Consider the following 20,287-nt stretch of genomic DNA (forward strand, 5'->3'; position numbering starts at 1 on the left):
ATTGTTGTGATTCCGGCTAGGGGTATGCAGTGAAATCAATGTATGGCCCCACCAGCCGGCTATACGAGTTCTATGGCACAGGACATTCTCAGTAGTTGGTCATACTTGTCAAATGCTTTTTCTGTTTAGATTGATTGTGAATGATATAGATCTCTGCCAGATATATTGAGTATCTGTTATCCTCTCTTCATTTTCCCCCTTTTCTTCTTATGAAATATCAGATTGCATGACTCGTGATGACTAGGGCTTGGTGATTGGTGGAATTACTCTTTCTGGAAACGGCACGTTGACCGAGGCACATGCTCTTGTGGGCGTCCAATCATCGGATGGTATTCCAAGTACTACTTCCATTTGGCCCCCTTTCGCCCTACTCCACATCTCCCTCTCATCTCCTTCAAGGAACCGTCTGTTAATGTTTACTAGTCCAAGCTAATCTGGAATTGTTTCCTCTGGGGAATTGGTCGGGGAGTTGGGGCCCCTCCTAGTTCTTCCTCCACATTTCTCACATCCACCCTCAACGCTCACCACACACCCCTCACACCAAACCACTTTGTATGATTCCTTCCGTGGACCCCCCCACGCGCTCCCTGGTCTCTCATCTCGCTTTCAATGAATGACATGTTCCGAGACAGTCGAGGAGCACTTCCCGTGTCCGATCTAGGTTGTTTCTAATGCACAATGTCAAGCGATCGGCATCTCATCTACACAGTAGGACGGAACTTGCTCTACGTTTTTGATTTTTGATTTTCTTTCTCCTTTCGTTTTTCTCCTTTCCCCTATCTAGGCATTTTATCTTTCACTCCTAACCTATGAGCGTCGTCAGACCTTTGACGGGATGTCCGTCTCTGGGAACCAATCTACACCCCTCCCGGGAAAGGAAGTGCGCGGTGCCGATCCGTCTGCAATCGGCTCTGCGCAAGCGCAATTAACTCCTAGGGTGAGAGTCGCCGTGTGCGCACCCTCGGCGCAATAGGTCACTTTCGGACTCTCTTCCTTTTGCGACCCCATCGGCTAGTGCTACCCGCGTGGTCAGGCTTCCCCGGATCCCTCCACGGCTCAACTCTGGTTCGTCAAATAAACCGGCTTCACACTTCCACCCGGAAGTTTTGCTAGGTGCTGACCCTGCCCTTCCGTCCTCGATTGCCTCCCAAATGGTCACCCTAAGGTCGCATTCGGTGGGCCCGAGATGTGGTTCTCTGTTTCCTGGTCTCCCAATGAATCGTTTCTTCAAAATGATTGCATGGACAGCTGATCATAGGATTGGTCATTCTGGCCTGATCCCCTCAGTGACCCTAAATCTCCAGACCATGTGTTGCCTCCCCGCGGGTTTCCCCATTGTTACTGAATGAGGAACCCGTCCGTTTTGGACTCGGACAGCCGAAAAGCTGCTGTTTCCTGTCAATTGTTCGTCTGAACTTACTTCGGTGGGCCGTCATTATGATGTGTCTACTCCGTGATTGGATATGGATTTTTGATTGTCTCACCGGTTGGATCCCAGTGAATCTCGCTAGCTTAAAATTAATCTCGCGAGTCGTATGGCGTACAGCCCGTTACCCAATATGGTGCTTCGGGTTGGTACAAGCTCAACCGTCATCAAGAATTTAGCCCGGAGTTGGCCGTCATTCGATGCGACGTGGAAAACGCAAAATTTCCGTCCCCTGCTCCCGGGCATATTTATACCGGCCCGTCACCCTACTAGTGTTTGAAACTTTTTCTCTCTATATTGTTTTTAATCAGTGGCCGTGCCCCTGTCTTCTCTAGCTGCTATCTTCATCAAGTAGCGCCTTAAATCTCATCCTGCTAAAAAGTGGAGCAGTGAGGCACGTAACTAAAGATGCCTATTGGCAATATCTACGCCATTGCGGCCATCGCCGTCATTGGCGGTGGTCTTTTTGGCTTTGATATTTCGTCGATGTCTGCAATTATCAGCACAACCCCCTATAAGTGCTATTTCAACCAAGGAACTGTGACGACCAACGACAAGGGCGAACAAGAATGTGCAGGTCCAACTACGAACACCCAAGGAGGTATTACGGCAGCCATGGCTGGAGGCTCCTGGCTAGGTGCTCTAGTCTCTGGCTACTTATCGGATATGTTTGGGCGTAAGTCGTCCATTATGATTGGCTCGGTGATCTGGTATGCCCGGTATTCATACCCTCTTCGGTATTATGTGTCTAACTGTCGTATAGGTGTATTGGTTGTATCCTTGTTTGCGCCGCCCAAAACATCCCTATGTTGATTGTTGGTCGTATTATCAATGGTATCAGTGTCGGTATCTGTTCTGCTCAGGTTCCAGTATACATTTCTGAAATTGTGAGTATACAGAACTGTTGTGTTGCTTGCATCACGTGTCACCAGCATCGCCCTTTGAACCTCTCCCCAGTTCCAGAAGAACTGAAGGCCTAGGTTTCGTGGTTAGCTTATGACACCTTGCTTACCATCATTCAGGCTCCCCCTACCAAACGTGGTCGCCTTGTTGGTCTTCAGCAATGGGCTATCACATGGGGTATCATGATCATGTTTTAGTAAGCTCAATCACCGAGTTCAGTATCAATACCTCCGTGGCTAACTGCAGATCTCTGTGCAGCATTTCTTATGGATGCAGCTTCATCAAGGGCACTGCCTCCTTCCGGATTCCCTGGGGTTTGCAGATGATTCCAGCTATTCTTCTCTTCTTTGGAATGATGTTGCTTCCCGAGTCCCCCCGTTGGCTGGCACGCAAGGATCGTTGGGAGGAGTGCCACGCTGTCCTTACATTGGTCCACGGCAACGGCGAAGGAGACTCTTCCTTTGTTCAGCGTGAATTTGAGGAAATCAAGGGCATGTGCGAATTTGAACGTCAGAACGCCGATGTCAGCTTCATGGAGCTTATCAAACCAAACATGATCAACCGCACTCACGTCGGTGTCTTTACGCAGATCTGGTCCCAGCTCACCGGAATGAACGTCATGATGTACTACATAACCTATGTGTTCGCGATGGCAGGCTTAAACGGTAACAATCTTTTGGTATCATCCAGCATTCAGTATGTGATCAATGTGTTCATGACGATTCCTGCGCTCTTATGGTTGGACCGTTGGGGTCGCCGACCCACTCTTCTTATTGGTGCCATGCTCATGATGACCTGGATGTATGCCAATGCTGGTTTGATGGCTGCCCACGGTAAAGCAGCTCCCCCCGGCGGTCTCAATAATACTCCGGCTGAGTCCTGGGAGATCACGGGCCCCCCGAGCAAGGCCGTCATTGCGTGCACCTATTTATTCGTCGCATCCTATGCGATAACCTGGGGACCCACTTCATGGGTCTATCCTCCTGAGCTGTTCCCTCTGCGCGTACGTGGCAAGGCTAACGCTTTGTGTACCTCTTTCAACTGGGCGTTCAATTTCGCTCTGGGTTGGTTCGTTCCTCCCGCCTTTGAGAACATCAAGTGGCAGGTATACATTGTTTTCGGCGTCTTCTGTACTGCCATGTGCATCCACGTGTTCTTCATGTTCCCCGAAACCACCGGTAAGACTCTCGAAGACGTCGAGGCCATCTTCACCGACCCCAACGGTCTCCCGTACATTGGTACTCCCGCCTGGAAGACTAAGAACGAATTCGCGCGCGGTGCCGTCATTGAGCAGATTGGGTTTGACGAAGAGAAGAAGATTGCCGGCGTGCAGCATAACGAGACCGCTTAAATGGATGATGTCTGACTCTTAAGAAGTTGACGTTCGGAGGAGGAATAAAAGAAAATACATAATTACTGAGAGCTATATTACATACCAGCGCAACAAGTCTCTCCATTCATGTAGATTTGTTATTTACCTGTGTGACTTAATTAGTTGATGTTTATGAGAGAACGATGATGTCTTGATACCTACGAGAGGTACGGGTTTCATTCCTTTTTTTTTAGCTTTAATCAAAGCAGACCAAACATGACATTCCCACTTTTCACTGTATCAAGGCTTTGTGATAGTTAATTTTTTTGGCCTTTAGCATGTCGGGCTCGGCTCTTTTAGAGGCATTGCCATATTCGAGGCCTAGTTGATACCGGCAAGAGGTGCTGTCATAGAGGCTGGTGTTAGCCACCGCTTCTATATGGAGGCCTATATGGTTTTTGAAGCATAAGGGAAAGCCATTTCCCAGGGAGATAAGTGCAGGGTACTGAGCACTTTATATAGGATACTACCTGAAACATGTTTCGGGGATCCGAGCCAGGCGACATCATACTCTCCTCTCCGCCTGCTCACTCAGCCTATGATAAACTTACTGAACTGCAGTCTACATAGGAAGGTTCGGAGATGCCAGAGTTTTAAGTATCTCTACCATTTACACGAGCCGAACCCCAACAAAGGAGCTATCTCCGGCATCCCCGAGACTGGCCCAACGCCCCCATGCAGGCTGTCTGTGCCCGGATATAAGAGTGTCCCCAATCATCTTGATGTATCCATTGCAGGAGGGCGAATAGGGACAAAAAGGATCCACCAGGCACCCTCTCTCTAAGGCTGAGGGATCCACAAACCCCTAGGACTCTAGCTAAATTTCGAATCCTTTGAATTAGACCAAGCGAATCCTTTTCTACTCAATCTACACAAACTCGGACTAGCGGGACTCATTAAGTCATAATCAGTGCCGGAAACCTTCAGAGAGCCCTGATATCAAGGCAATGCAGACACACGATCTGGACATCATGCCCTAGGGCATGGCCCCTATATTCCCCCTTCCGGAATGCCACCTTGGAATACGGAGAATATGCGGTATTTGGAGCTGGCTCATCAATAGAAAGTAACTTAACCGAGGATTTGCATATCACTATGAGACGTGAGTGGCGAATCTGCAAGAGATATATAAGAAGGATACCAACGTCCTTAGCCTAGAACTACGAACACTACGAACCCTAACAACTCACTCTCACTCACACCCACATACAACATCAACAACACCCTCAATTTATCTATCTTCCTCAGAAATTCACAAGAATTACAAGCTCACCATGCGTCTCCTAACCACCATCCTCCTCTCCAGTGCCCGAGCCACAGCAGCTCCCTCCCTCCACACTCTCATGACCCGCCAAAACCTCTGCTACTTCGATGGTCCCTCCGCGCCTGTCGGCAGCGGCAACGCCAACTGCGCCGGAAGCAACGGCAAAGCCCATGAAGACGTCCTCACATGCCCGAACCAGGGCGTCGCGGACCGTATCTGCAGCCATGACGGCGTGGACCCCACCGCCCGCGACTATTGTCAGGCTATCGTCGGCACGGCGAGTTACTGCACCGTGGGTGGCCCGGTGCCTAAAGGCGGGCATCACATCTGTTACTGTGTTAGTGGGAGCTTTTGTTGCTCCCAGGGGGCTGAGGTTCCGGGGATAATTCGCCAATTATTATTATAAGCAGGAGGGGTGTAGTTGTGCGAAAGAGATTAGAGCTTTGATTTAGGGGGAATTAGCGAAAGGGTGGAGGGATAGAGTTATGAAGGTTGAGTGAAGCACGACCATTACACTTTTTGTTTGTTTTGTGGTGTTTGTGACAAATGAGTGAGGTGAGTTGGCCGTGAACCTGGGGATGGGAAATACAGTATTGGATTATTCTGGCCGTTTATATTGCGCTAGCTTCATGGGTATTAGTAAATGAAAGCATGTTGAAGCTATAGCTCGTTTAAAAATCATTCCATATGTAGACATATTGGTTGTAGAACCATAGTATAGCGATAAAAGCTATATGAATGGAGAAAGCTAACATACTTACATATATACTCAGATATGGAGAGAGAGATCGATTTAATTCGTATGTATAAACTCCAATTACATATATAAACAGCATCAAACACATCACACATGAACATCCATAATCTTCAAACGACAGATACATCCATAAAGCAGGGTGATGCATCGTCAAACAAGGGCTCATCTACAATGACCTCGGCAGAAACAACACCTGCAGCGGAGGCAATATCGTAGTAAACGTATCCAGCGCCCCCTTATCAAACGCCTCGCCCGTCTCCCCAGGCGCAAAAGTGATATTATACCGTAGAACCAAGGTAGAGATAACGACGCGGAGACTCATCATAGCCAGATTCTTCCCCACACAGCCATATAGGCCTACGGTAATCCGCTATTAGTATTTGTACTTGATATCTCATGCCGCAATGGATGCATATCCGCAGCCTGAAGAGGAACTTACCCATGGAAAAGGGATAATAGGGAGCCTGGTCTGTCCCAAACTCCGCCTTCCTTTCGGTCCACCGCTCGGGAATAAATTCCAGTGGCGCTCTGTAATACTTCTCGTCTGTTTGGATCAGCTGAGGTGGAACGACAACGTTCACGTCACCTGGGATGAAGACCTCGTCGACTTGGAGGCCCTTGGGTGGTGTTACGCGGTAGCCTCCAGTCATGACGGAGGGTTTGATACGGAGAGTCTCGTGGATGATGTCGTCCAGGTAGGTGATTGACTTGGCTTTGTCGTATGTCCAGCTCTTTGGGCCGTTGGGCATTACTTCGTCGAGTTGGGCCTGGAGCTTAGTGAGGACTTTTGGGTGTTTGGCGAGGAAGTAAATGGCGTTTGCTAGGGTCGAGGCGGTTGTTTCACTATGGTTTGAATTAGATATGGCTGCCTTTGGTATTTTGGGAGAGTAAATCACTCTACATACCTTCCCGCGACGATGACCACACGCGAGTCATCATGGAGCGCTAGCTCGGTTGGCGCGGCGGAGACATCGTCCTCCACGAAAGCTTTCACAAGCCAGGACACGATATCCTGAGGATATTTCTTGCCATCCCAGTTCTGTTGTTCAGTCAGTTCCATTAGTTGTCCATAGCCAAAGCCGAACAATACAAGGGGCTTACCTTCCGCCTGCTCTCAATCTGATCAGCACACCACGCAAAGAAACCTGAAAAGGCATTTGCCGCTCCGGGGAGATTACTGAGAATATTCAAAAGCCACGGGACATGGCTCAAAACGCCAATCAAACTCATATGGTCATGAACAGCCCTGATAGCGTGATGCTGCATCCCTGTTGTGAGGTTATTGAAGTCCTTACCAAAACCGATATCTCCCATGATATCGAAACTGAAGAACATTGTCCAGGCAGTTGCGTCGAACGGTTTTCCTGGATTGGCGTCGATCTGGGCAACAAGCTTTCCTGCTTGGGCTATGACACGAGGTTCGTAGATTTTGAGGGCTGTTCAATTTTCGTTAGTACTATAGACGTATTGTTTGCTCTTAGGAATAGAACTATCTAACATTTTATGCTAAAGGCGCGATCCCAGGCCCTTCTTCGTTTCCGATGGTCATCGAAGTCGCGGCTTAGATTCATGGATATCTTCGTGTGGTCTACGTCGAGCTGGGCATACCAAAGGGACTTGAGACATTCGGATTGAGGGCCATAAATCAATGGCACGGCTGACTTCCGGAGAATGGAAATTTCACGAGGCCCTGTCATGGGTTCGGTTTAGATGAGCGTGTTCTATTTCTATTTAGCTAAAATAACTTGCCTGTTCGGACAAAGTCGCCGTACTTCTCGTGGAGTTTCTTGAGCTCCACATTGTATTGGAGGTTCTTCGCCGACAGATAAGCGTCGTAGAACCGGGTGAGCTTGGATCCGAAACGGCCAGGAAAGCGATGAAGTCGATGGAAGAACAAGCGATAAATACTGATGCTGCTAAATAGGCCAGTATTAAAAGAAAAAGCAATCAAGCTAACCCTGCCCAACACTTGAGTCGGAGAGTACACAGTGCTCGTAAAGTATGCGGAGACAAGAGCTAGGACGGTCGCAGCGTATAGGCCCAGAAGATTGTAGAGGTGCTCTTCCACAGCAAAGGACGTGCGAAAGATAGTTATATGTAGAAAGATGCCTAAGAGCGCTGCAGACCCTCCGAGTTGGAGAAGGTCTGTCTCAAGCACGTCTTGCAATGCTTGTCCGTGCTCCATGGAGGGTGACAAAGAGATTACCCTTGGAGCTTTTTGTGAGCTTTATCGTCCCTTAGTCTCGAATAAGAGGCACTAAATAATGATCTCGGGGGCTCCGCACATCGCACGCCTCCACTCTTGTATTAAAAATGCCAATGTTTAATTGGCGAATGCCTGCTATCTATGTGCTGTCATTGCGGCCACGACGCTTCGGCTCGCACGGACCGGGATGAATCATCTGGGAAGACTCCGTTCGGATGCGTAAATGGTAATTCCGTTCCACATTGAAGAAACTAGTAGTAGCATGTGCGAGATTACATTCAGAAGTGACCAAGCTAGTTGAGTATCCATAGACCGTGTCATGCCATCGAAGACCTCGAATCAAACCAGCTGCTTTCTCGGCCACCGCATATACCGTAGGTATCGGGAGGTATCGGGTTTGTGTGGGTAATTAATGGGAAAACGCTGGCATCTACTACCCTCACGTTTTTGGTGCCCCACACCCGCAAGTCCTGATCCACTACACCCCCTTCTTCACGGGGCAGCAGAGCTGCTGTGCCACATGTGTGATGGGTTGTTAACGCAGAGAATTCTTGCGAAGTGACTCCTTAATCGTCTCGAGGTCTCCTGGGCTAGCGGTTAGCTGGAAATACGGTTTCAGAGCAGGAGATGAAGGTAGCTGGTGTAAAGTCTGAACGTGCCGTGCCGTAATTTCGATATCCAATTCGTGTGTGAAGAATCTAGGATCCAGGGTGGGCTGTGCGTTTGGGTCCGCAGAGGAAATGTGGATATTGCCGCGGGAGAAGGGGTAACTGGGAATTACACCCGTTATAGTCAGGTCACTGGTAGCCTTGCTAAATAAAAAGGCCGCTGATGCATGTCCCGGTGATTGGAAAATTGAAGAGATGACTTTCTCCTGCTGCTGGTCAAATGGCCCGTGTTTGACGAGTAGACTCTCCTGATCTTGCTCGATGAGGCGGGCAAACGCTAGCACCAGGATACCAAAAGCCACATTCTTTGCCTTTCCAGTGCTTAGCGGTATAGCGACGATACTCATAAGGCGATTCTGGAGATTCTCGCCAACGTTGGGGTTCCCAATAAGAACAAGAATTCCAAGGTTGCTGAGTCGACCCGGTCTCCAATACTGGAGAGTTCCAGCAGCTTTAGAGAATGGAATGCCCCGGCAGTCATAATTACTTCAATTGTCACATTGGCTCGTCCAGACAGTGCGGTAGCATATTGAGAGTTAGCGCTACTTCGCTTTCCAGAAATGGGATCGATCGCAGCGGTATATGCGTGAGTGCAAGCCGACTCATGCGCAATGAATTCGCCTGTATACTCATAGCCCTTTTCCTGAAAGGTTTCATTCCCCGCCCGGATCAAATCATGGTTTCCTTTCTCCTTGAGAGCAGTATAGGTCACTTGGATCAGGCCATTCCCTGGAAACTGGGGCGAGGACGCGAGATCTTGGTCCGTGTCCGGGTCGGGAGGTGACAGAGTGTATGCTTTTTCGAGATACGGGCGCAGAAAATCGCACAACCACATGGTGTTGCCGAGTGCTGCTCATGCATCGATCCCTATTGGTGAAAGAGCTGTGAACACCGACCCGTTGATAACAGAGGAGCCTCCGAGCACTCCTCCAGCAGCATGCTCTAGCTCTCGGTTGTAGACTACAACCTGCGCAGCAATCGTTAGCTGATTCGTATTGCGGATCGGTGCATAAACAAACCTGTGGAACGGTCTTTGGCTGCCAGCCTAGATCAGTCCCAGCGAGGTTGCGATATGCTGCAGGATCCCGCAATTAGGGATTAGCCGTGCGATCAGGACCACTGTCTAGCACAACCACGCGGACTTGATGATCTTCTAAAAGCTGGGTGGCCACTACCAAACCAGCTGTACCACCACCGACAATCACGTAATCGGAAATTAGAGGCATCGCCGTGGATGACATAGGAATTCTTTTTGTAAGGATGATGATTTATTGTGTCTCTGGGGCTCGAAAGGTGCGAAGGACAACAACTTTATAATGTCAGCCGGCAAACCCTATATATAGTATTGACGGATAATATAGCCCCCGCCCAGCCTCATCCCATACCGGCGGGAGGTTGTGGGTCCTGTCCTGTGGCTTACGGCCCTTGTCTTGAGTAACGAAAGAACAGCGTTGACCCAATATCCGAATGGCTGATGAGGTACTCAGCCCCCTTCCACCATACCTATTCCCGGGTATCCATTCCTGCCCTTCGCAAGATCGTCATGAGGAAGGCTTGTTCCAATTGTGAATGAAGCTGTGGGGCAGATTGATTATCTGAGGTGATTATCTGATATGGGGGATTTAAAGCGCTTCTCAGTATTTGTACCAAGTTCCCTCCCACCCTCACATCATGCTAACATCATGGTCTCCCCATCCTTGCTTCTAGGAGCCTTCATCAGTAATGTGTGGGGGCATAAGCTTATGCTTAATATTCTGAGTAAACCGAATAGTCGCTTGTTTTGCGGCTACCTTCAAAGGGCTTGTTCCCTCATTCTTAACCTCAATGTCTAGGCAAACCTGATCTCAAATGCCCCAGTAGCTCGGTAAGCGTGTATTCTAATGGATAATCATGATCTTCAACGATGCAGTAAATATTCTTTTAGTTAAGAGTGACTCAATTGGCCATGTTCGAGGGAACTATATATATTCTAGGCGAACCCTGCCACATTTATTGGTTCTGTTTCAGAAAGAGCCGCGGTGCAGAGGTTTGTGACAAGGAAGAACTAGGAAAGAAAAGTCTTCCATATTCGAATCGCCTAGTTTTGACAAGAATCATCATATCGAAGACGATAGTGGCTGAAGTTTTGGCTCAGTATCTCTGACATGTCGTCTGAGCCGCTGTTGCTGGACCTTTAAAGGTGTATATATAACAGGGACTCTCTAATCTGTAGGTAGTGCTGCCGCGATTTTGGTTATTAACCATGGATCAACGAGTGTTTGTAGATCCTCGTTTTGGTCAGCAGACGCGTTTGTATCGTTTCAGCCATATCTTTAGAAGTCCATCTAGTTTGTCCTCAATTCATGTCAGATTGCAGATTTGACGATGCGTAAATAATAAAGGAAAGAAGACATGAAACTGCTCACATTGTCGCGAGAAAGGGAGTAGATATTCAGCTTGTCCACTTAGTATCCTCGGTCCAAGTACACCCCTAAGAGAATACCGCCGATCCCATGTGGGACTGCGCGACTTTCGGAAGACTTGGCGTCTGGATACTGGACAAGAGGATAGTAGCCTTCAACTGGTACATCAGCCATGGACTGAAGTTAAAGATCCCGTAATGTTACATGTAGGACCAGATGAGGGAAGATACTCCGTAGATATATAGATATACAACAGTAGTAGTGCAAGGTAAGTTGGCGGAATTCCGTCGCTGAATGGCTGTGTCGGCGGTGTGGATCCCGGGGCGGAGAAAAGTACTGAAAAAAAAAAAAAAAAAAAAAAAAAAACCAAAAAACCCCTGGATTGGATCTCAATTTCCATGAAAAACGCATTAGGTGTCTCGTACTCGCACACCAACAATTCCCCCAATTCTTAGGGTCAGGGCTTTTTCTTGCTATACAATTTCATTGCTGCTCTTTTTGTTACTCTTTCTCTGACCCTTGTCCTCTCCTTTCCTCTTTCTTTCCGCTCGATTTTTGTCACCCTTATCGTCCGTTCTTCGATTTCCGCTCCGATACGGCGGAGTCTCCCGCGTGCTATCTTAACATTTTACGGAAGTCCAACATTGGTGGAGAGACAGCTCTGGGCGAGCGCCAAGGAGGACAATAATAGGGAAACTTTGAAGTAGAGAAACGCCCAACCCATTCTACCTGACCATGACTCGCGCTCGGAGGTCAAGTAATTTGGGTGCGGACATACCGGGTGACACCAGCGCACCAGCAATGTCTACCATGAACGAGGTCAGTCCGATCGAGACAGAAGCTCCGAAATGGGATAAGGTATGGTCTCGATTCATTGCGCGGCACTCGATTGCCTGAACCTAGCTGCTCCTGTGAGCCCATACTCACTCCAGCCCGTGTCGCAGTCTCCGGCCAAGTCGCCCAAATCGCAATCGAAGCGTCGCAAGAACAAGTCCGCCCTCCGTCGCTTCAAAGATACATGCTTGAAGCACACATGGCTTCTGCCTCTTCTTATGTTGACCGTGTTGCTCGCTCTGTACGCCGTCAACCCCACTCCGTCCAATCCGCTGCATAGCGCAATCTTTCTGTCCTACCCTCAAGCGCCGAAAACCCTCGGTGGCCCGGTGATGTACGGAAAAGGCCCTAAAGATATTGCCTTTGTCGCTTTTTATACCATCGTTCTGTCCTTCACGCGGGAGTTTATCATGCAGCGCATCATCCTACCTTGGGCTATATACTGCGGAATCCGCGGCAAGGGTAAAACAGCGCGCTTCATGGAGCAGGTATACACCGCGATCTACTTTGCCATCTTTGGTCCATTTGGTCTGTACGTCATGTACAGATCCGACATTTGGTATTTCAACACAACGGCTATGTTTGAGGGCTTCCCGCATCGGGAGCATGAGGCTCTATTCAAAGCTTACTATCTGCTGGAGGCGAGCTACTGGGCCCAACAAGCCATCGTTCTCCTACTTATGCTGGAGAAGCCCCGAAAGGACTTCAAGGAGCTTGTCGCACATCACATCATTACCTTGGCTCTGATTGGTCTGAGCTACAGATTCCACTTCACCTACATGGGCCTCGCGGTCTACATCACCCATGACATCTCCGATTTCTTCCTCGCAGTATGTATACGTCCTGAGCCAGTCCCCTCGTGAAATGCACTAACAACACCAGACTTCTAAAACTTTGAATTACCTTGACTCGATTATCACTGCACCTTATTTCGGTATGTTCGTTGGGATGTGGATCTACCTCCGCCACTTCTTGAACCTTAAGATTCTCTGGGCGGTCCTGACCGAATTCCGAACCGTTGGTCCTTTCGAACTCAACTGGGAGACCCAGCAATACAAGTGCTGGATCAGTCAGTATATTACCTTCGCCTTGCTCGCGAGCTTGCAGGCAGTCAACCTCTTTTGGCTCTTCCTGATTCTTCGTATCCTGAAGAACTACCTGTTCAACAGCATCAAGAAGGATGAGCGGAGTGATGAAGAGGATGAGGAAGACGATGGAGAGGGCGATGAAGAACTGGAACAGGAACAGAACGGTCGTGCTGCTCTGGCCACTGGTGCTGAAGTGCCCACCATTACTGCCCGGAAGGTCGATAAGGAGAACCAGGCTCCACAAGTTCTGGTCAACGGAAAGCCCCTCAACGAGAAGGCTAGCCGCCGGTAGAAGATGCTCCCGGATTGGTCTCATCCGTTTAAAAGGTAGGGCCCATGTCATGCGATGTTAGCTGGTTTTGCTCTACCTTCTCTTTTCCTTAGCTTTCGAGCTATTTGAACCAACAGCTCCAAGAAGCTTGTTCATATTCAACCTTTTTCATGAGTCGGTTCACCGTGGACCGCCTTTCTATTCAAAGAAGCGTTTTGCATGGTTGTCATAACGGTACTCATGGTCTATGAGATTCGCTTCGTTGCACACATTTGTTCTTTTTACTTCTCATATATTTGATCGTCTGGCGTTGTGCATGACACAGCTGAATGGACATAGTGACGATTCCATGGATGTGCGCTTCATGACGGAAGTGGATGAAGCCGGGGGGGGGGGAGCTACGCGCAGTTATCATATAATCATAATATTACATCCGCGCGGACAGGTTGTTTGCGCGAAAGTTCAGAGTTGAGGACCATTCCGCTTTCAGTAGCTGGCTTCAAGCTTAAGAGAACTATGAAGAGAAAACATGTCGGTCACACCGACAGCGAGCTCATATGTATGAGATTACAGATAAACGCTCCATATCTAACATTGAGGGGATAACATCGAGTCGCATCATCCTTGCATTACACTCGGAGGATGCCAACGCAGTCATATCAGAACAATGCTCGTTACCAATGCGTGCAAGGGGACAAGCATGCTATATCTAAGCCTGAGGCCGTTCCGGATCAACAGTTCCCTTCACTTTAGCTGTCTCAGTTTCACCCTCTCCCTTCTCGCTCTTTCCCGGCTCATTCACATAAGGGTTGGAGGTATCGGTATTGGAAAGGCCCTCCTGCTTGCCAGAAATAGTAGCTGACCCTCCAGCGTCCCCACGGGAAGCAGGCTAAATCTCAGTCAGACCACCCGTATTCCACACCATCACGAGTCCAGGGATTGGGGTAGATAGACTTACCTCGTCAACATTCGACGGGGGCTCTTCGAAAGATCCACCCTTCTCACCAGATGAAGACGAAGGAGCTTCCGTGTCAACCTTCTGCTCCGCATCCCGATCGGGCTGAGGCTCAGATTCTCCAGCGGGCGCCTTCTCCTCCTTCTTTTCTGTTTCCACTACGGCTTCATGGTGGTCTCCGTGGGCACCGTGAGGCTTCTTTTCAGGACCGGATGAGATGAGGTAATATGCTGCCGGCACGCCCAGACCGATGGATGCTAAAGCCCTGTATTCAATTGGGGTTAGGATCACATTATGACGCCCTCAAACCCATTGATTGCATTATAGGAGGGAAGAAGAGAGCTTACCATGGTAGGTCACTGGACTTCTGGACGCCATGCGACGATTCAGATGCGTATGTGCGGCGGGCGAATTGCTGCGTAGGCCGACGAGATGCAGCTCTAACGGCGCGAGCAGACGCACGGAGGAGGTTAGCACGAGCGAATACCATTTTTAATGGGTTAAAGTGAATGGGCACCGGTGATAAACGGTGTATGATTCAGAAGCGAAGCAATTGAGTTGGGATGGATGGAGGGAAGGGTAGGAATGTGAGAAGAGAAAGAGGAGGCTGGAGGTGATCGGATGATGACATGCCCTTGTCAGTACTAAAGCTTCGGAGCGGCTTTTGCCGGCGCTGGCTCAAGTGATGTAATTAATTTCTCCGTGCTTTTTTATCCTTCTAGTTATTACCTATTGTTAGTAGAACTAGGAGAGAAACTGCAGCTGACGGCGCTCTTTCTTTTCCATCCTTTCCCGCCATTGATTTAATTTACCTTGATCAGTCCCGATGTCTCAGTTACTGGTATTTCAGAGAAGAATAAACGGTTTATCTGCAAGGATCGCCCTTTCCGACGTCTGTTTCCCCCAATTGATAGATATACACAGAGTTCTGATATAATATCTCCATTCGTTTCAATTCCGTAGTGCTTTCAATTGATATATACTACTGTGATATTATGTATATATCAGACGTCATGCGCAATGTCTCCTTTGATCTGATAAAACTAGCGGGGGCGGAGCTGCCCCGTTTAGGCCTAGGGAGTGATAACACCTCCGGACCTGAATAACATATCCCGTCACTCTACCTTTCTCCAATTTATCGTTCCCGGTCCATGGTGTGGGCCACGTACAAATGGCTCTAACATCAGTAAGACCTGGATTCCTATCTGTTCTAATCATACCCGCTAACATACCCTCGCATAGTGGAAAGCCTTCAACTTCTTCGAGGTCTCTTCCGTCAAGCTACCTGAAGAGAGCTCATCCATATTCAGTGTACGTCTGTACCATCGATTCATCAACAGGAGCGCGTGCTAATGGAGCATCTTCCGAAATAGTCTGATATCTCGTCGCTTTGTACCGGCTCATCGAACATATTCGTCGGATCCATTGATGGCTTTGTCCATTTCATCTCGTCTTCCTTTAAGCTTCTGCGATCGTTCAAGGCATCCGACGGCGGTCCCATAACGCATCTCAAACAGATAGAAGGAACCTCACTTCTCGTGACAATTGCGGATGATGCATCGAGCGAACCGGCCCTCAAAGTTTGGGCTTTAGACATAACCGACAAGAAGACGGGCGCCCCTCGGTGCTTGTCGACGACCCCGGTCCAGAATGCTAGGAGACCTTTCCCCGTACGTTAGACCGTTCACGAAAGGTGCTTTCACTCATGCTAAGTATTGGATGGGCAGATATCTGCATTTACGGCTGTACCCGACCTGTCGCAGGCCGCAGTCGGTTTCGCTAATGGTTCCGTTGCGATCGTTCGTGGCGATTTGATCCACGATCGCGGCGCACGGCAGCGTATTGTCTTCGAGTCCGAAGAGCCAATTACCGGACTAGAGATACACAATGGCCCAACAACCATACTATATATCTCTACAACGAACCGGATATTGGCCTTGGTTATTGCTGGTAGAGGACAAGGCCAACCGGCACGTGTTCTTGAAGACACGGGCTGCGCCCTCGGCTGTATGTCTTTAGATAAAGATACGGGCGATGTCCTCGTTGCCAGAGAAGATGCTATATATACCTATGGACCACATGGCCGTGGGCCCAGCTACGCTTTTGACAGCCCTAAGAGCTCAATCAACATATTCAAGGATTATATCGCACTGGTTTGCCCCCCAAAAGTCGCATCAACGAATGGGGCTACTTTGCGGAACTTTGATGTCAGCCAGGCCAACGATATCTTCAGCACAACCACCTTTACCCTGCTGGATACGGATCTAAAGTTCATTGCTCACTCAGAAGCCCTAGTGTCTCCAGTGAAGCAAGTTTTCATTGAATGGGGCGATCTTTTTATTCTCACTACTGACGGAAAGGTAACAAGCTTGCTCAATACAATTCTCGCCATACTAACGTACTGCAGATCTACCGTTATCGTGAGAAGAGCCTGCAGCAAAAACTCGAAATTCTCTACCAGCGCAGTCTTTACATATTGGCAATTAACTTGGCGCAGAAAAAGGGGGTCGACACTCTGCAACAGAACGCTATTTACCGCAAGTACGGCGACTTTTTATACCAAAGAGGCGACTATGACACGGCTATGCAGCAATATCTTCGCGCTATCGACAATACGGAGCCGTCACAAGTCATTCGCAAGGTACGGAACCCACATACTCATCTAGTAAACGCAACTAACCTAAATTGAAAACAGTATTTGGATACGCAGCGCATTCACAATCTAATCGAGTACCTCGAAGAGCTACATGATCATGATCGAGCTACAGTTGATCACACGACATTGCTGTTGAACTGCTACGCTAAGCTCAAAGATACAGGCAAACTAGATGAGTTTATAAAAGCTCCAGGTGAGCTTAAGTTTGATCTGGAAACGGCTATTGCTATGTGTCGTCAAGGCGGTTACTTTGAGCAAGCTGCCTATCTGGCTACAAAATACGGCGAAAACGACATGGTTGTTGACATATTGATTGAGGACTCGAAGAAGTACGCAGAGGCTGTGGAGTACATCTGGCGGCTTGACCCTGAACTGGTTTGTACCAACCATCAGGCATGATCTCACAACACGATGCTAACTAATTCCAGGCTTACCACAACCTCATGAAGTATGCCCGTGTTCTTCTCTCCAATTGTCCACAGAGAACAACCGAACTATTCATCGATTACTACAAGGGAAAGTATAAGCCCATCACAGAAGTTCAATCTCCACCCGAGCCCCAGGCTCAGTCGGCAAGCACACTTCAAAGTTTGGCAGCATTTCTTCCTCTCTCCCTGATGAACTCTGGCGCGGGCGCAAAGATGGTAGCAGCCGAGCCTTTGCCCAAGGTGGAGGATAAGACACCGGATGATCTTCTAGTATACCAGATTCCAAAGCCCCGGACTGCCTTTTCTGCTTTTGTAGGTCACCCACAAGAGTTTATCATATTCCTAGAGGCTCTCATCGAACAAGACAATTTGAAACAAGAAGACAAGGTGGACCTCTATACAACGCTATTCGAGATGTACTTGGATACAGCATCTCACAAGAAGGCCACAACTGAGAAAGAAGAATGGGAGACCAGAGCCAAGAAGCTAATTGAGGGCAAGGATGTATGAACCTGTCCTACAAACTCGATTCACTGTTGACGTTACTAATACTACTCTAGATTCCGATTTCCACATCCAGTGTCTTGTTACTATCCGATCTATCGGGCTTTCGGGAGGGATCGACTCTTGTGCGGGAGCAAGAAGGCCTTCGTTCGGACATTTTCCGCTCATTTACATCTGCAAAGGATACCCATGGGGCCATTCATGCTCTGAAGAAATACGGCCCAGAAGAACCTCAACTATACGTTGATGCTCTAACATACTTTGCATCGAGTCCCAAGATTCTTGAAGAGGCTGGTGAGGAGTTAGATGTTGTTCTCAAACGAATCAACGATGACGGGCTCATGTCGCCGCTTCAAGTCATCCAGGCTCTTAGCAGCAACGCAGTGGTAACAATGGGACGTGTGAAGAAGTACTTAAGTGACAACATCGAGCGAGAACGGAAAGAGATCTCAACTGTTAGTTCCCCCCTTATAACGGTGATGACGTGGGCTAATGAACTTTGTAGAATCGTCGTTTGATATCAAGCTACAGCACAGAGACAGAGAATAAGAAGAAGGAGCTAGAGCAATTGGGCAGCAAGCCAGTTGTTTTCCAAGCTCGCCGGTGTGCCCTGAAGTCTTGTGGCGCTGTCCTGGATCTCCCAACAGTTCACTTTCTCTGCAAGCATTCTTTCCACCAGCGGTGTCTAAACAAGGTCGACGAGGATGCTGAGTGCCCTGTTTGCGCCCCTCAGAACTCCACCATCAGGGCCATCCGCAAGAGACAAGTGGAGTCGGCAGATCAGCATGAGCTTTTCAAAGGGGAACTTCAACGGTCAAAGGATGGATTCGGGATCATCAGTGAGTTCTTCGGAAGGGGGGTAATGCGGTCGCAGAGCACCATGGAATTATGATATGTCTATAATGTCTGCATCATGATACCTTCTGTATTTAGATTTTCTTCTTTCACAGACATACCTAATTCTAGTTCATGATGTTTGATGCTATATGATAAGCCTTATCGTCACGTGTCACCGTGTCACCTCCGCATTCAATCCAACGCATGATGGAGCTATCCATCAGATACCTTTAACCAATTTATCCTTTATCCCCCGGATAATAGACATAATCTAGATCAATGTCCCACGGCCGTGTGATCCAAGATTCTGACGATGAGGACGATCCGTTAACCGCGGACTTCCTACCCCCCGCCAATCCGGCACACCAAACCGACAACAATTACGCCCCGAATCCGGACGCACAAGATGTTGACATAATAGCCCCAGTACGGGAGCCCAATCACCCAATCACAATTAATTTTGATGAATTCCTTCAATCTCAAGAAGCAGCGTCAAGGGGGCTATCTTCCTCCCAGCAGCAGAGGGAAGAAAGATGGATTCCAGGTGAGACGGCGGGCGGCGGATCAATTGGTGAGCATTGCGTTTTTGTACTCCGAATTGGAACTGTATACTAAATAGTCAAGCGTTTACTTACCGTATACACACAATAGGATCAATGATGACAGAGATCGGTCGTGCACAGCGACGACTGTTCGACGACGACGCTGATCAACACCTTCCTCCTACCGCTGGCTTCGAGTCGGATTCATTGCAACCTACCGTATCGCACACGGATGATGTACATCTAATCCCAGCTGTCGAAATCAAAGGTCCGCACGAGACTGGATATATTAATAACGAGGGTGGCCCGGGATATATGTACCAAACAAATGACACAGTCACCTATCAATACGAACCTATCGCGCACGCAGCACAACAAAATCATAGGCATGGTCATAGTCTCATAAGCAATGACTTCTCCCAGTCTGCGGCTTCATATAATCTTTTTGAATCTTCATTACATCCCTCTACAGGTTCCAGTCTCGACCCCATATCATTCTTAAGACCGAACGACGCCTTACAGATGGACCTGCAAAACGGTCCCCGGAGATGGAACTCCATGCAAGGAATGCCTTCTTCACCACATGATACCGAGCCGAATTCTTCGTTACTGTCTCCCAAAGTTAGCCGATCAAGGAGCGACAACACGGGCTCGAACGGGGTGTCCCATGTCGAAGTACATCAACCTATAGCGAGTCCAAACGAGCCATTCCATCCTATCACCATCGAGATCCCCACCGAGCCAAAGAAAAGAGGTCGTCCAAAGAAACAAACAGCACCAGAAGTGGCTGAAGACCCCGAACCTGCTGGTCCAGCCATTCAAGAAACCAGCGAGATAAATCACCCCAAACCCGAGAAGCGTAAACCAGGCCGACCACCAAAGAATGCGAAACAAGACAACGACATTCAAACCATCAACAATCAACCGGAACTCCTTAGCCCAGCATCAAACGAACCAACCCTCCCCAACCCTCCAACTGATTCCCCCCAAACCAACAAACCAGAAAACACGATCCTCCGCCTCAAGCTACCCACCGCCCCGCAAACACACCAACAACCCCTATCACATACAGAAACCACACTCTCAACAGAACCCCCAAAAGAACCCAAAAAGAAAAAGCTTAAACGCGGCAAAACAACCTCCATAACACTAACAAAAACCTACGACCCAGACA

At 48.6% G+C, this 20,287-nt stretch overlaps 8 protein-coding genes across 8 annotated transcripts; 5 read left to right on the forward strand and 3 right to left on the reverse strand.

Moving 5' to 3' along the window:
* The first annotated feature begins 1,592 nt into the window (after nucleotides 1-1,592).
* Nucleotides 1,593-3,917, forward strand: BDW43DRAFT_152204 (sugar porter family MFS transporter). Its single transcript, XM_032038465.1, has 4 exons — nucleotides 1,593-2,136; nucleotides 2,190-2,313; nucleotides 2,449-2,525; nucleotides 2,588-3,917. Exons 1-4 carry the CDS (start codon nucleotides 1,835-1,837, stop codon nucleotides 3,678-3,680), a joined length of 1,596 nt encoding a protein of 531 aa, XP_031904882.1. The 5' UTR covers nucleotides 1,593-1,834; the 3' UTR covers nucleotides 3,681-3,917.
* A 1,058-nt stretch (nucleotides 3,918-4,975) lies between these two features.
* On the forward strand, nucleotides 4,976-5,371 carry BDW43DRAFT_306745 (uncharacterized protein; the record flags this gene model as incomplete). The annotated part of the gene is made up of 1 exon (XM_032046093.1): nucleotides 4,976-5,371. The coding sequence occupies one exon, from the start codon at nucleotides 4,976-4,978 to the stop codon at nucleotides 5,369-5,371; it is 396 nt and encodes a 131-aa protein (XP_031904883.1).
* Nucleotides 5,372-5,739: 368 nt separating this feature from the next.
* BDW43DRAFT_152242 (cytochrome P450) lies at nucleotides 5,740-8,386 on the reverse strand. The gene is made up of 6 exons (XM_032038466.1): nucleotides 7,472-8,386; nucleotides 7,221-7,412; nucleotides 6,824-7,158; nucleotides 6,628-6,761; nucleotides 6,162-6,565; nucleotides 5,740-6,079 (listed from the first exon to the last, which is right to left on the reverse strand). The coding sequence occupies exons 1-6, from the start codon at nucleotides 7,905-7,907 to the stop codon at nucleotides 5,889-5,891; spliced, it is 1,692 nt and encodes a 563-aa protein (XP_031904884.1). The 5' UTR covers nucleotides 7,908-8,386; the 3' UTR covers nucleotides 5,740-5,888.
* Nucleotides 8,387-8,463: 77 nt separating this feature from the next.
* BDW43DRAFT_306748 (uncharacterized protein) lies at nucleotides 8,464-9,535 on the reverse strand (the record flags this gene model as incomplete). Its single annotated transcript, XM_032046094.1, has 3 exons — nucleotides 8,464-9,030; nucleotides 9,084-9,445; nucleotides 9,493-9,535. 3 exons carry the CDS (start codon nucleotides 9,533-9,535, stop codon nucleotides 8,464-8,466), a joined length of 972 nt encoding a protein of 323 aa, XP_031904885.1.
* A 333-nt stretch (nucleotides 9,536-9,868) lies between these two features.
* On the forward strand, nucleotides 9,869-11,231 carry BDW43DRAFT_262938 (uncharacterized protein). The gene is made up of 3 exons (XM_032040482.1): nucleotides 9,869-9,889; nucleotides 9,958-10,920; nucleotides 11,002-11,231. Exon 2 carries the CDS (start codon nucleotides 10,210-10,212, stop codon nucleotides 10,426-10,428), a length of 219 nt encoding a protein of 72 aa, XP_031904886.1. The 5' UTR covers nucleotides 9,869-9,889; nucleotides 9,958-10,209; the 3' UTR covers nucleotides 10,429-10,920; nucleotides 11,002-11,231.
* A 154-nt stretch (nucleotides 11,232-11,385) lies between these two features.
* Nucleotides 11,386-13,325, forward strand: BDW43DRAFT_152317 (TLC domain-containing protein). Its single transcript, XM_032038467.1, has 3 exons — nucleotides 11,386-11,856; nucleotides 11,943-12,662; nucleotides 12,715-13,325. The coding sequence occupies exons 1-3, from the start codon at nucleotides 11,734-11,736 to the stop codon at nucleotides 13,210-13,212; spliced, it is 1,341 nt and encodes a 446-aa protein (XP_031904887.1). The 5' UTR covers nucleotides 11,386-11,733; the 3' UTR covers nucleotides 13,213-13,325.
* A 435-nt stretch (nucleotides 13,326-13,760) lies between these two features.
* BDW43DRAFT_321175 (uncharacterized protein) lies at nucleotides 13,761-14,636 on the reverse strand (the record flags this gene model as incomplete). Its single annotated transcript, XM_032049281.1, has 3 exons — nucleotides 13,761-14,080; nucleotides 14,150-14,411; nucleotides 14,494-14,636. 3 exons carry the CDS (start codon nucleotides 14,634-14,636, stop codon nucleotides 13,901-13,903), a joined length of 585 nt encoding a protein of 194 aa, XP_031904888.1. The 3' UTR covers nucleotides 13,761-13,900.
* Nucleotides 14,637-14,987: 351 nt separating this feature from the next.
* BDW43DRAFT_152376 (tethering complex subunit PEP5) lies at nucleotides 14,988-18,737 on the forward strand. Its single transcript, XM_032038469.1, has 10 exons — nucleotides 14,988-15,038; nucleotides 15,110-15,332; nucleotides 15,389-15,457; nucleotides 15,520-15,816; nucleotides 15,874-16,506; nucleotides 16,554-16,787; nucleotides 16,842-17,177; nucleotides 17,231-17,734; nucleotides 17,791-18,189; nucleotides 18,240-18,737. The coding sequence occupies exons 2-10, from the start codon at nucleotides 15,318-15,320 to the stop codon at nucleotides 18,624-18,626; spliced, it is 2,874 nt and encodes a 957-aa protein (XP_031904889.1). The 5' UTR covers nucleotides 14,988-15,038; nucleotides 15,110-15,317; the 3' UTR covers nucleotides 18,627-18,737.
* The last annotated feature ends 1,550 nt before the right edge of the window (nucleotides 18,738-20,287 follow it).

The sequence above is a fragment of the Aspergillus alliaceus genome, assembly GCF_009176365.1.
Source record: "Aspergillus alliaceus strain CBS 536.65 unplaced genomic scaffold BDW43scaffold_4, whole genome shotgun sequence".
In the NCBI taxonomy this organism is placed as follows: Eukaryota; Fungi; Ascomycota; class Eurotiomycetes; order Eurotiales; family Aspergillaceae; genus Aspergillus; species Aspergillus alliaceus.

Coding starts and splice junctions, on each gene's coding strand:
- BDW43DRAFT_152204 (XM_032038465.1), top strand. CDS start 1,835: ATGCCTATTGGCAATATCTACGCCATTGCGGCCATCGCCGTCATTGGC. Junction 2,137..2,189: donor ATGATTGGCTCGGTGATCTG/GTATGCCCGGTA, acceptor ACTGTCGTATAG/GTGTATTGGTTGTATCCTTG. Junction 2,314..2,448: donor CAGTATACATTTCTGAAATT/GTGAGTATACAG, acceptor ACCATCATTCAG/GCTCCCCCTACCAAACGTGG.
- BDW43DRAFT_152242 (XM_032038466.1), bottom strand. CDS start 7,907: ATGGAGCACGGACAAGCATTGCAAGACGTGCTTGAGACAGACCTTCTC. Junction 7,413..7,471: donor CGGCGACTTTGTCCGAACAG/GCAAGTTATTTT, acceptor AACCCATGACAG/GGCCTCGTGAAATTTCCATT. Junction 6,566..6,627: donor GTGGTCATCGTCGCGGGAAG/GTATGTAGAGTG, acceptor TTCAAACCATAG/TGAAACAACCGCCTCGACCC.
- BDW43DRAFT_262938 (XM_032040482.1), top strand. CDS start 10,210: ATGGGGGATTTAAAGCGCTTCTCAGTATTTGTACCAAGTTCCCTCCCA.
- BDW43DRAFT_152317 (XM_032038467.1), top strand. CDS start 11,734: ATGACTCGCGCTCGGAGGTCAAGTAATTTGGGTGCGGACATACCGGGT. Junction 11,857..11,942: donor AAGCTCCGAAATGGGATAAG/GTATGGTCTCGA, acceptor CCCGTGTCGCAG/TCTCCGGCCAAGTCGCCCAA. Junction 12,663..12,714: donor TCTCCGATTTCTTCCTCGCA/GTATGTATACGT, acceptor TAACAACACCAG/ACTTCTAAAACTTTGAATTA.
- BDW43DRAFT_152376 (XM_032038469.1), top strand. Junction 17,178..17,230: donor GGCGGCTTGACCCTGAACTG/GTTTGTACCAAC, acceptor AACTAATTCCAG/GCTTACCACAACCTCATGAA. Junction 17,735..17,790: donor AGCTAATTGAGGGCAAGGAT/GTATGAACCTGT, acceptor ATACTACTCTAG/ATTCCGATTTCCACATCCAG.